This window comes from Antedon bifida, chromosome 3 (assembly GCF_963402885.1).
Source record: "Antedon bifida chromosome 3, ecAntBifi1.1, whole genome shotgun sequence".
NCBI classification, from domain to species: Eukaryota; Metazoa; Echinodermata; class Crinoidea; order Comatulida; family Antedonidae; genus Antedon; species Antedon bifida.
The window spans coordinates 1307057-1321760 of NC_136228.1; the positions used below are offsets into that span (position 1 = coordinate 1307057).

A 14704-nucleotide genomic window follows, 5' to 3' on the forward strand; every position below is an offset into this window, starting at 1 on the left:
ATTGTAAAATAAGATATAACATGTTATATAAGTATATACATTCTGATAATTCCGATAATACTTTCATAAATACTTTCTAAAAACTAAAAACACGCTTGAAAATGTTTTTGTTCAAATCAAAACTAATTATTGTTTACAGGTTTAACTCCTGCACGGGCAATATATTTTTGCTAACACTGCGGTCAGACCCTATTCACGAAACCATTTTAAGGGGACTTATTTTATTGTAGTCCATTTAACAGATAATATGTACATGGTACAGTACTGTTGGTATTTGTCGCAGTCAGACATAAGATCAAAGGCCTGTTGTTAGATTGCCTTGGTTATAGTGACATTTTTAAGGCTGGATAACATATGAATTTAGTTGGTGTTTGTCCGCGCGTATAGTATTGTGGTTTGCGCCATGCACACATATAAAACACGAAGCAAACATACTATTTAATAGTATGCTATCAATCAGGATGCAAAGAAGTCTTCAATTTGGTATCAATTTGGAGTTTGACCATTCTTGAAATCTTACGATGCTAAATGTTCTTTTCTCCATTTGGTTTCCGAAGTCTGAATTTAATGGAAAGGTACATGCCATAGTTGTAGAGTGTAGTCTGAGACATTGAGAAACAAGCGGAGATGACGGCAATACCAAAGAACATGTAAACTGCGCCTATTATCAATCGAAAGTTCTCCTCGATCACATTTTCTGTTGTTTCGCCTGGTACAAGATCGCCGAATCCGATGGTGCTGACTGTGATGAAAGAAAAGTAAAAGCCATCAAAGAACGACCAGCTTTTTTCCAATGACGAAAAAATCCAGGCACCTAGGCAGTTATATGCAAAGAACACAAACAAGACGACAGTGAGAGGAACTTCTGCGTCTTTTACTTTTGATTTCTTTGCTGGTGATTTTGGCGCTTCTGCTTCCACCACGTCCACGTCATCAACTTTGGTTTGAGTACCTTTTGATGATACGTCAGGCAATGCATAGCTAGCGGTAGATACTCGAGATGCCGGCCTGTTCTTCATTACATCATATCCGTCATCTTCCTCCGATTTTGAACCTCGATTTACCTCTATGCTGTACACACCTAAGTTCAACTTGTCAAACATCGGCTGAATCTTTGCTTTACGCACTTGGTTCACTTTAGCCAGAAGGTAAACGATATATTTGGTAGGTAAGGCCGCCAAGTATCCAAGATCGGAGAGTACAAGTAGCAGAAGAGGTATTCCAACAAAACCGTACAGAATCGTAGCAATCTTTCCCCATAACGTCACCGGGGCAATGTGACCGTAACCTGTAAATGCAAAAAAAAAAATTGACTTGCACAACTGAAATTCGAAAGTACATTCTGGAACTCGGCTTCAAACTTTCTCTCTTGAGGAGATTTAACTCTGATAAGTTCCAACATTCGCCATTGATAGCCTTTTAATTACGGTAACCAACAATACACTTTACATTATTTTAGACTGTAACTCATATTATCTACATCTACTGTACGACCAATTTATAGAGTTTTTGTGTTTAGGTGTTTACCGTGATAAACTTTTGATGAAGTTATCCATGCAACGACAATACAAATTTTAATTGTGAAATGAATGAACTAAAATGTGTCCATGTAAACCCTGTCTACACTATCAAACAAGTTTGTGAAAAAAGTGTGATGTGCCCAAATATGGTAGTGATATGACATCATCATGTCCATATATTTTTGTCACATAGTTTGATAGTGTATATAGAGCTTAAAGGATACTACTGAATTCTAATCATTGTCACTACATAACTACCATGTTACTTATGATAATTTGCAGATATATTATTGATGTTCGTTATGAATAATAACCTTGATTCTGGTAGATCATGCATACAAACTTAAATTCAACATGATATCGTAGAGTTGGTAATAAACCAATGGATATGGTACATCTAATTGCAAAAATAAAACCCATTCTGTTATTCTGAAAAGAGGTCCAGACCGGTTTCTTCTTGGACTTTAGTAATAAGAAAAGTATTAATCGTATAGTAAAACGTCTCTGTCTATAGCACCAACGTTCATCTATCTTTTATGGTAGTATTAGATCAAATTGTCAAAAGCCCCGTACGGGTACTAACTCCTTGCGAAAATAAAAGAAGAGAAATGCAAAAAAAAAATGATAGTGCCAAATTTAAAGCCTGGGATGAACTAGAATAGAGAAGATATAATATAAGAAAAAGAGACATAATTTGGAGCTGGCGGAAAGTCAAAGTCCAAATCTGTGTTCAGAAATGTTTTTAAAAGAACAGTAAAGTAGAGGAAAGAATATATGAGACTTGGTGCTGGTGGAACAATCTAATTGCGTCATAGCCTAAACCACACGTAGACCCGTGGACACAATTTGCGCAAAAAAAGATAAAGAGCAGAGAATATGGAAGACATCACTTGGTGCTGGTGGAACAATCTAATTGCGTCATAGCCTAAACCTCACGTAGACCCGTGCACACAATTTGCGCAAAAAAAAGATAAAGAGAGAATATGGAAGACATCACTTGGTGCTGGTGGAACAATCTAATTGCGCCATAGCCTAAACCTCACGTAGACCCGTGGACACAATTTGCGCAAAAAAAAAGATAAAGAGGAGAGAATATGGAAGACATCACTTGGTGCTGGTGGAACAATCTAATTGTGCCATAGCCTAAACCTCACGTAGATTCGTGGACACAATTTGCGCAAAAAAAAGATAAAGAGGAGAGAATATGGAAGACATCACTTGGTGCTGGTGGAACAATCTAATTGCGCCATAGCCTAAACCTCACGTAGACCCGTGGACACAATTTGCGCAAAAAAAAAGATAAAGAGGAGAGAATATGGAAGACATCACTTGGTGCTAGTGAATCAATTTTCCGTCAAAGCCTAAACTTCATGGACACATTTTGCAAAAAAAGATAAAGAGGGGAGAATATAGAAGATATCACATGAAGCAGGTGGAACAATCCTGCGTTAAAGCCTAAACCTCATATGGACCCGTGGACAATTTCGAGGTAAGATGCGGAAGAATAGAGGAAGGATTATAAAATACTACACTGGTGAGCTATCTCCGTTTCTAATCCATAATTATTTTAACCCTCAAAAAGCCACGAGCTAAATCAAACTCCTGCTTACAATCTTTACCGGTATCAAATAACATTTTGATTTGTTCAGCTCATGATAATGCTATTATGATCTGAGATATGCCAAAAGATATACATAAAGTGCGTCTAGCCGTATCGTGCATTGAACAAGTTTATGTAGAACGATTATTTATTAAATTGCAAGAATTCATTCATTCAACATGTGTTAGTACTGTCGTGTATTTGTGCAAGTGGACTCAGTCAAAGGCACTAAGTATAATCATACGATAATGACCTGTTCTCAAATGTTTTGTGCCCAAAAGATTTCAAACCACGCGTTAGATTGAAAGGGTTCCACAGGAAAACATATTCTGTTTTGAACAAAAAAGCAACTGATTCACGTACGGTATCATGTCTAGCGACAGTAAACATCCTGCAGTATTGTGTCTGCTAACGGCAAAATGCCCATACTATTAGCAGCTAACTCTTAAATACTAACTTACCTAAGTCTCAAAATATTCTCTCACTATACAAAATAAAAGAATTACCACGCTGGGATTTGAACCGTGGTCTAGCACTCTAAAGCTCTGTCTACACTATCAAACTTTATGTGCCAAAAAAAATGAAGAAAAACGTTGACAGAAGAGGTTATATAGAGTATCTCGACTATTAATAATGGTTGCTGTAATAACACGCGATACTGAACGCAGGTTATTGCCGCTAGATATACCTGGCCACTCGTGTATGTTGGAAAAAGAATATTATCAACAACAAAAAAAAACATTCGTGCATAGCGGTTTTTATAGAGTTTTCTATCGAGATGTTCTATCAAAAAATCGTATTCCCCGTGACTCGCCCATGAATACCTGGCTCATGTATTTTTCATTTTAAATGCTCCTTTGAAATACCCGGTATCTTTAGATGCTAAATCATGCAAAGCAAGCATAATTAGTTAGCTTCGTATTTGAAGGTAATAATGATACACAAATGACAGTTTAAGTTGTGATGAATGTTATTACGTTCATTTATTATAAATTGAGGATCTTAAAAGGTATAGAGGAACCTCTGTGGGATAAGAGTAAATTAAGTTTAATGAAAATGTATTTTAAGGCGAGCACGTATAGAGTGTGTATGTATAGGTCTACATTATTGTATCAATGTGAACATAATGAAAGTGTGTGAGGATCTATACTAATAGTGGTGTAGTTTATACATTTATATACACTTGTGGGGATCTAATAAGGGTGTAGATTACATATAATTATAGTGTGGGGATCTAATAGAGGTGTAGAGAGTACAGACAGTAAGTGTGGGGATCTAATAGGGGTGTAGAGTGATTGATTGATTGATTTTATTTGATATTCATACATAAAAGTTAAAATATACAATGTATAAAAAGAATACCTGGATAACCCATTAAGTCGACAAAAAAGTAAACTTATTTCCAATGGGGTCCAATCCGTAATGACTGAAAAGTGAGTGGTTGGGCCTAGTACAATTATCGTTAAGTATGACTCAGTAAAAATGAAAAAACAAGAAAATACATACAAGACAAGAAAACATCAAAAAAACAATATTAAAAATAGCTTAATTAAACTGAAATACCAAGCTGTTCATTATTAAAATATTCTTTAAGTTTTATTTTGAAGGTTGCATTATTTTGTATTGATTTGAGTGAATTGGGGAGCCTGTTCCAGTCACGGATACCTAAGAAATAAAAAGTCGTATCATTAACGCCAGTAGCCTTAGGAGTGACAAAATTAAATGTTGTACCCCTGGTGAAATGGTTGTGATGATCAGAAATTAACAAAAAGTTATCCTTAAGGAAAGAAGGCGTATTAAAGTTATAACGAATTTTGTGAACATAATTTAATCTTAAAAACTTATTTCTGAGGCTGACATTAAGAAACCCAAGATCGGAAAGCTCTTTGGCACCTATGTGAGACCTCGGACCAACATTTAAAATGAAACGTGCCATCTTGTTTTGGGCAGTTTGTAATTTATGTTTAAGATTCTTATTGACACCGCCGTACCATGCCGAGGCAGAATAGTCAAATGTACATTGTATTAAAGCAGTGCTTAATAGTTTACGACATTTTTTATTCAAGCACGAACTTTGCCTATGTAAAAACTTCAACCTTGACTTAACTTTACTGATAACACTAGTTGCAATGATATCACATGATACATATTGGTCTAAATCAATACCTAAATATTTAACTTGCTTAGTACTTTTGATTCTACGGCCTTTACGATCTTTAAGAGTTAACCACGCGATATTTACATCGACATTATTAGTGACAACAGACCAATCGATATCGTTAAGTGTTTCAAGATAGTTATTTACATTCTTGACATAACCAATTATCTTTCGAGTTCCGTTGCTTATCATATACAATTTTATTTATTCTTCCGCACTTGATATGGTAGTTACATTTACATTCAGTGCATTTCATTGCCCTGTGCGTTTTCGCAATCGGTTTTTTACAAATTGAACATGGGTTTCTGATTGGTCCTGGGTTCGGAGAAACGTCTCCAGCGATAATAATAAGTACCATCAGGAAACTTGGGTTTTTTAAGTTTAAGCGGCAAACTGGATACGGTTTAGAAGATCCGTACAATGTCCATAAGGGAGACATTATATTCAGGTTATCCGTATGTATCTTCGGTTGAATTGCCCAGCTATCATATATGCTGGAGTTTAACGTAGAAAAAATGTCTGAGTTTAACGTTGGGCGGCAGGTAAAGTTAATTCTCACTAGAAGGCATAAAATAATAAGAACATTTGTAGTAATCGCTGCCATTATTAAGAGTGATTTAATTACCTTATCAGTGGTTGAATGTCGTCCAGGAGCTTAGCAAAGTCAATCAAACAGGTAAACAAGTGTTGGTCAGCTGATTAAAACTTCCCGCCAAGCGCAACGAAGCAAATCAAATGTAAACAGGATAAAAACGGAATAAAAAAACACCAAAATACATCAAAAAACTGTACATATCCATATAAAACTTCTTTAAAAAGTATTTATGATGTCGTTGATACTTAGATCGAGGTGATCAATATTGCACTTAGGCTTAAAAACAGCAAAAAGTCGAGCTAGGCTTAGGATGAAATCACCGCCCAGACCGGGCACCTCTCCTTTGATCGTTGCCTGGGTCCGACTCGCCCTCGTCGTAGTATGGTCTTACGAGGATTAAAACTAGATAAAAACGATTAAAAATTTCAGATAAAATAGTTAAAATACAGGCTGAGCGTAGATCCAGATCTTACTGTTCCATATGTTGTTCAATTATTCTGGATCGGTGTCGATTTAAGTTGAAAAACACTGGCGAAAAACCAGTTCACGAGAGAGAGTAATCGAGACACGTCTTATCTGTACGCTGAGAGTACAGACAGTAAGTGTGGGGATCTAATAGGGGTGTAGTACAGGCAGAGAGTGTGGGGATCTAACAACGGTAGTAGAGACAGTTACATAGTGTGGGGATATAATAGGGTAGGGTTAGTACAGACAGTTACATAGTGTGGGGATATAATAGGGTAGGGTTAGTACAGACAGTTACATAGTGTGGGGATATAATAGGGTAGGGTTAGTACAGACAGTTACATAGTGTGGGGATCTAATTAAATAAGGTATAGAGTACAGACAGTTATACTGTGAGAAACTAATAAGGGTGTAGCTTACATTATAGTTATAGTGTTCATCTGCTATCCTCCGTTGATTCATTTGATTTATTTATCGAACACAAATGAAGAGAAGAAACAACCATTTATGCTATTACAATTGAATTATGTCATCATTCATGTTATTTAATGCGTGTTGTACTTTATACTACTTCTAAATAATACTGCCTGACCAATGGTATTCCAATATATTTGTTTTATTGTTGATTTATTTATTGACTACTGTGGTTATGTTGATGATGTTTTCTTAAAGACAACTCAATAATTCGTTGCTAGTTTGCAATGCAGTTTGTGCGTGTCCAATGAACCGAATAACTTACTTTGTATAACTTACATGAGAATTTATTTAATTAATATAGTGTTAATGTCTAAATATAGACAAGCACATCGAAACGAGAAACAAAAAAAAGAATATCGAATGACCTACATGACAATAAATATTCGGTTGTCGTATTATATTATTAGACCTAGACCTACTTAACTCACATTGACTTTAGTTACTGGTTGGAATGCAATGCTCAGATATCACACATACTATTCTATCTAAAGAAGTCAGTCTTTCAACTCATGACATATTCGCACCATTATTTGTAAATTAAAGTATGTATAAAAGAGCTATTGAACCATAAGCTTTTATCTCACACAAAAAAACTCATTACATTTTTTTTTATATAAATAACGATCTTAAAATCGATTTTGAATTTTAGAAACAGGTAATATTGAGTTGCATTAATATCACATAATAATAATATCGATGAATAAAAATGAGTAGTTTTTACGCGCGGTAGGGTCAACCGAGAAATTATCTATTTTAAGCCGTGTGCGCTCGGTGCATTTGCGACGACCGGGAACCGACGACCAACCTGTCGATGTGTCGTCGCCTGGACCTAGAAACCATCAAACCTAGCTTAGGAACGTCCCAATTCTCCCGCATGCGCACAATGAGCATGACGTAGTTTGGTCGTCAATCGTCGCAAATCTAAAGTTCCCCAACAAGGAAGACAATAATACTAAGATTGTAACAATTATGGATAGAAGACTTTACAAAAATAATTGTTTATTATTGCATAATACTTCTAAGCGGTTAACGTCGTTACCACGGTCATTTTTTAATCAAACACGTAGGGCTTATAGAAACCTACTCCGATAATGCAGCTAGTAATCAGCGCAAAGTTGTGTCTTGATTTATAGGCCTACACCTGGGTGGAGCGAGGCAAACGCAAGTGTCTTATCTTTACAATCAATGCGGCGAGAGTTGGATGCGAACCCACGATCTTATCTCACGATCAGTAATCCAACGTCCAAAACACTGCGCCACACACCCACACACGACTTCAGATTTCGCCTAATGAATCTTTAACTAACACGGACGTACTGTACGCTTAATTATTAAATAAAATTCTTTTCAGTTTGAATTAAATATGTAGGCACATTTTTTTGCGAACGAGATCTAACATGCTGCATTTTGCAATAGTGCCCCGCCCGAGGCCTATTCAAGTTAGAGAGCCCGGCTAATAAGCTTGTCTCTCACTAAAGACGCAGCACAAAAACGATAAGCGCAACATAAATGATGGATTATTAAAATTCTCGCTTCCCAACTCGTTTGCGTTACGTCTACGTTCGTAATGCGTTGCGTCTCCAGTGGTAATCAAGCTTTACGAATTCGTTTACACGCACTTACACTGCATGCTGGGTAGCTTGCTCTGCATTCAAGCGCAAGGATTTTATCTGATATACCCTGTTTCAATGCGACGATGGAAAGATATTTCTATCGTTCACGTTCTAATAAAAGCTATCGGAGTTATATCGGAGCTAACGACACGATACGCGAAGTAACTAGTCCTCCTAGAATTGTACTCGGATATGATTTGGATCAGCTTCGGTTACAAACGGTTAATAACAGGTCTATAAAAAGACGTTTTGTCCCTTACCTACTGTTGTTATGACCGTTATACAAAACATCATGGAACTGGAGAGACGCCAAACCTCTTTTGCAGCAGTAACGCCGTGATCATATGATTCGTACAATTTGTCTTCGTACGTATCCAGTTCATCTAACGCCAGAGTTAACCAATGACCGTACGTTATGCTCCCGTTCTTTAGTTTCGTATTGTTCCAAAAAGATTTTAACATTCGATCTTTTGCTGCGTTTATTTCATTTATTTCATCATGCTCATGATCACTCTCTAGGTATCGCATAAGAAAAGCTCCAGCCAAAATGTACCCAGTTAAAACTAAAAAGCCGCTGAGTCGAATAAACAGTCGCGGTACCCAGTACCGAGGATCGGCTTTCTTACTCATGTAGCTAGCCATAGATTTCGCTTTGTGCAGGCCTGTAGATATCGTACTGTCCTCATCTTTCTCAATTGGAGGATTGTCACCCTGCAAAGCTGGCTGTAGTTGCTTATGTTCGGCCATTGTTATACCAAAAACCTCATTCGATTAAAATGGAAGAAACGCTAATCCGTATTATACGTCTTTATCAATATAAGTTTATATAGATAAAGAAAACTCGACGTTTACGACCAGTACACTATCTATGAATAAATCCATATTCATTTGACTCATAATACAGCGGCTCGATAATTCAAGAAAAAATTGTTTCGCTTGGAAAATTTTAACGAATGAGTTGTCGATAATCAATATCAATATATCGGCCTATGTTTAATAAAAAAAAAATTGATGCTACCAACGCGATGATTGATTATAATATTGACTAGTAGACATAAAGGCATACACACTTTGTAGTTGAATTAAATTAATTAAACAACACATCTTAAATTAGTTTTGAATAAACGTTTATTGTAACAGTTAAATAGACTTGATGTAAAATACGCCGTATTGCATTGTCGTTTAATAGCGAAACTCTTGTTAAGGCCATTCATAAATTACACTGATATCAATAGCTGATATTTGTAGAAAAATAGATATAATTATTATACTATGTTGAATTTTATCTCATATTTTTAGAACCTCTATTAACTGGACACTTTCGGGACCCGACAAAGGCCTATTTACACAGACGAGCGGTAAAGGTAAGCCAAGGCCTACTTACACAGCCAGACGAGCGGTAAAGGTACGCCAAGGCCTACTTACACAGCCAGACGAGCGGTAACGGTAAGAAATCCGAAAACCGCGTAAATTGTGTCCCATGTAAATCTGTATCTGTATCCACTCCGAAATTTGTGTAAATGGTCATAAGAAATAGAATTCTGTATTTTTTGTTTTCCTCTTACCGTTACCACTCGTCTGTGTAAATTGGCCGAAAAAGTGTCCCCTTAATAGGGTTCTGTATGTATCCATAGGTGTGATTTTATTGTTCTAATTGATCCGCTTCTGAGAGATAATGATAATAAATTATCGGGTTATTGGAACATTTATATTTAGTCGAATAGTTTACAAAGAACGAATTTGATTCACATTTTATTCGGGTCAACAACTGTGCCTGACTTACGTAAATGCGTTCAAGTAATTAATTTTCTTCCAATTGTTGTCAAAATAATCAATAAGTCTTTTGTAAATTAATTAAAATTGATCAATTTGAACCCATGATGACAACGCATGTGATAATAATTGTTTATTTATACTGGAGTAACCGCTTCAGTAAAAGATTGTTCTCCCAGAGTGTGTATGGGACCAACGACTTTACGTCCCATCCACCCCATGCAACAATAGATACAGTACCAACAGTTCAATAAGCGCCGCATTAAAGATAGTATTTTCCCACTGAAAAAATAATTATACATATTTTTTTTTAATATGTCATTTTAATGCAACATAATAGTTATCCACTTTCACCAAAAATTACATCTAAAAAAATGTATTTACCTGAAAAAAATTATAATTAATTTGAAGCAAAAAATAGTCAACTTGGCTGCCAGCAAATGGATTTGTGGTTGAATTTAACCATTTATTTTATCATTTTATTAGTGAAAACATTTTTTTTTCTTTGTTTCTCTATGTAAGTGATTAACTTTCATGTTTTTGGGGGACATTACATCTTTAAATTAATTCTTAATTTTGTACCACTGGCGAATATTCGTTTTGACTTCTGAGGCAGAAATCATGAATAATTAGGATACTATTTTAGTATAGTACAGGGGGCGCTATATAAGCATGTGCTTTCAACACCTTGTAAAGTTCTTAACACATAGAGGGCGTAAATTATACATTTTAGTACAGAAAAGCTAGCACTTTCATAGTGAAAAATAATATTATTATCTTGTTTACCTAATAAGCCTTATTTCTAATAGGCTAAGTTGTTTGTCTAGACTTCTAGAGACTAGATAATGTAATCTAATTCATGAAGGGTCGTTGGAATAATTCTGTACGTGTAAGTATTATTAGAACGGTCAAGCCCAATGGGTTTTTGGTTGAATTTAACCATTTATTTTGTAATTTTATAAGTGAAAACATTAATTTTTTCCAGTTTTTTTTCTACAGAAATGATTAACTTTATTAAAGCTACAAAATAATCTATTCAAATTCTCATTTTATTAATCTTTATTTTTCATGTTTTTGGGGGACAATACATCTTTAAGTATAAGAAGGGATATAGGCCTAAAACTAATTCTAACCTAAATATAACATTTTCAAAGAACAACTTAAAAAAATAATTTGCTTTATTGATGGAGGTTCTTTTAGAATCTTATGTTTTCAATTCGAATCATGTATTATAGTTACAACCAAAATTACATCCGACAGACCTAGAAAACCTGGGTCAATTCCAAGTACCCATGGTGAACATTATTAGTGACCGAATCTTTTAAATACTCCGATCCAATTAAAAGCGCGCCAAACTTAAAATTGTAACGAGTGATATTTCGTTCATAACATTTTCCATCGCACCACGTGCTGTGTGACGTACGGTTCTTGGGGTATTATTTTTTACCTATGACACTAAGTCAAGGCAGAAATCATGAATAATTCATTAGAATAATTATAACATAATATATGACATGGGGCGGGGCCCCTCTAAATTTCACAAATTGTAATGCAAAAGATATTAAGTTCAGCACTTCGTTCCACTACTTTTAGCCCCCACCACCTTCTTATTTATAAATCCTTGTCTTGACACATGTTTGTGAACTCAAGTGTTATTGTATGAAACGCCATATGTGCCAAACTATTATTTGTTTACTAATAATAATTTCATTCAACTTAGGCCTATACAATAACAATGGACGAAGAAACTAAGGATAACCAAAGAAAGTTTTAAAAAGATAAATTCTTATGAGTCTTAAAAAAAACTTATTTCCGACAAAACGTTGACTATACTGTACATGAGTATTCATATTTCCGTCTACTGTTTCTAAATGTTTACCAAAAATGCGATAGCATTGCTCATATCACGAGTATTCATTTCGCGAGAATAACATTATTATTCAAGTGCAGGTAAATGGATTTTCGGCAAATTAATATCTTCGATTGTTAAGTGATATATTATTAGCTGTATTAAAAGTAAATCATTTTTTAAATTAACGTTTCTAAATAATACATTTCTTTATAATTTTTATATTAAGATATAAAAATTGTCAAAATAATTGTTAGATTACAACTGAAATGTTTTGTACAAAAACCAATTTGTTTGCAAATGACTTTAATTACTTTTGCACATTTCTTTTGTATGCCGATGCGTAACATGTATAATGTTTTCTAAATGTTGCTTTAGTCATCATTTTTAATGTTAAAATTGATATATTTTTCTTGCAAAATGTTGTAACATTAGTTATCTTAATTTGTCTATTTCGTTCGGTTTATTTGGAATGACACTGCGCTTGCAACAAAACTATGAATTTTTATTTATAAACTTTTGCATGATTTCAGAAATGAAAACATTTGAGGCACATCATAATCAAATCAAATCAATCATCCTCTTAAAATCATTATCATCCTTTTGAAAAATCATCATCGTCATCAAAATAACACCCCTCCCCATTTATAATAACTATAACACACACCTGAGTCGATCCTTCCATTTAATTGGTTAATTTCATATCACGTGCCGTTCAGTATCTAGTTGTTAATTCTATTCAATGGTTCTAATACACACTCATTTTTAGATTTTTTAGATATAAAACAATTTTACTTTTAAAAATTGAAATTATTTTTTAAAAAGCAACAATGAAACACAATGATAAAAATAAATAAAAAAATAAATCGTAGCGATCAATACAGTAATTGTTATTTTAGATATAAAACAGTGTGGGTATGTGTGCTTTATATATTTATAATTTATTATTCAACTCGACAACCCCATTCCCTTCCACTTTAACGAGGCTACATTGACTATCCACGTTCATTAACCACAGACGTATAGGCCTAGAGTAGGCTACCTGGTTGTATTGTATTTATCGTATTATGCGTTTCTTTCATTTTGCAAGTTAAATTAAATACCTTTACTTATGTAGCTTACCGGTGTATGCTATTCGTTGATTGTGATTCACTTATTTAAAAGAAATCAAGTATAGGATATTACTGTTATTTAAACAACTTAAATTACGTGTGATTCGAAATCCAATTATTTCCGACAGGGAACAAGTGTTTTAATGTGTACGGATGAATCAGTTATTTTTCGTTGAATTCAGGAATTTAGTTTCTAAATCAATGTGATATACTGTATTTGTACTCCAACAGAAAATTACTTTCTTTTAAAGTAATTTTTCTCATTGTATTTCATTGTTGCTTGTTACAACAATGAAATACAATGAGAAAACTAAGTAAAATACTAAATCGTAACGATAAAACTGAAGACCATAGTTAAATATCATTGTATTATAATATTTTCATAAACTATAATTATGAAAATAGAACCTCTTCATTGTGATTTATATTAAGAGCACCCTCTCAATCTTCCAAGTGTCAAATACGATTAACAGCGTCGAATTCACGATTATGGTCTTCGATGACGATGAGTACAAAGATTCCACATTCATCACGCGACATCCGGAGGAGGACGGCATTTATATAACTTTACAGTTAGGTCTATCCTTAAAATTAACCAGCTGCGTTTGGTCAATAAAGAGTACTAATTACATCTTAGAAAAACCAATTCAATTAAATATGCAATTAAGTGATGTAGTCTGAGCAGAAAATCGTATTGTATTCTCGTTTGCGGAGAAGATTGCGTTTTAAGCGATGCACTGTGACGCGAATTAACAGGAAACGTTGCGGCGCCACCACTCAACTGCGGTTGCTAGGCAAGTATGACAACGCACCACCATCACCGGAACGTCTACCACGGGATAATGGTATTAAACCCCATTTGTCTAATTCTAATGTGAAATTTTAGTAATCCTTAAATGCGATACTTGTATTTTATTCCCTCCTACCCCCCCCCCCCCCCCCCACCATTTATTTTGTATTACGACACAATATAAAACAGGTTTTTTTTTTCCTGATGTAATCCTGGATAAAATTGAATTATTACGTCACAACACATGCGGTTCTGTATAATTTCGTAATTCCCAAACAACATTCTTATACACATCAGTTTGGAATAAACACAATTACACTCAAAATAATTATTATTTTGGAATAACCCGTTTTTGCGACTGCATTGGTTTTACCATAAGATGTTTAGATTGTAAATAAATGGAAATTAACCTAAATTAAATGATATTTCCGTAATGTAAATGAAATTGTTCTAAATCCAAAACGTTATAATGAAAATAATTGATTTAATTGCGATTAGTATAACTGTGCCAGAGTTATTATGTGTTTAGTAAATTGAAGCTAATCTCAGCCTAATCAAATTTAGAGTGGGATAAATTTATTCATTTTCTGCTTCAACAAACAATTAGAAAAATAAATCATAAAGGTATTTCATTTCATAAAATATTTCAATTAAAATACATTGGATGATCCTATGGAAGCAAAAATCGGAATGAACACGATAACAACAAAGAAAAATATATATATAATATTTATAACATACAATATGATATA

At 34.3% G+C, this 14704-nt stretch overlaps 1 protein-coding gene across 1 annotated transcript; it reads right to left on the reverse strand.

Annotated features, from left to right (window-relative positions):
- Positions 1–456: 456 nt before the first annotated feature.
- LOC144837341 (potassium channel subfamily K member 6-like) lies at positions 457–9175 on the reverse strand. The gene is made up of 2 exons (XM_078692400.1): positions 8689–9175; positions 457–1288 (listed from the first exon to the last, which is right to left on the reverse strand). Exons 1-2 carry the CDS (start codon positions 9173–9175, stop codon positions 525–527), a joined length of 1251 nt encoding a protein of 416 aa, XP_078548526.1. The 3' UTR covers positions 457–524.
- Positions 9176–14704: the final 5529 nt, after the last annotated feature.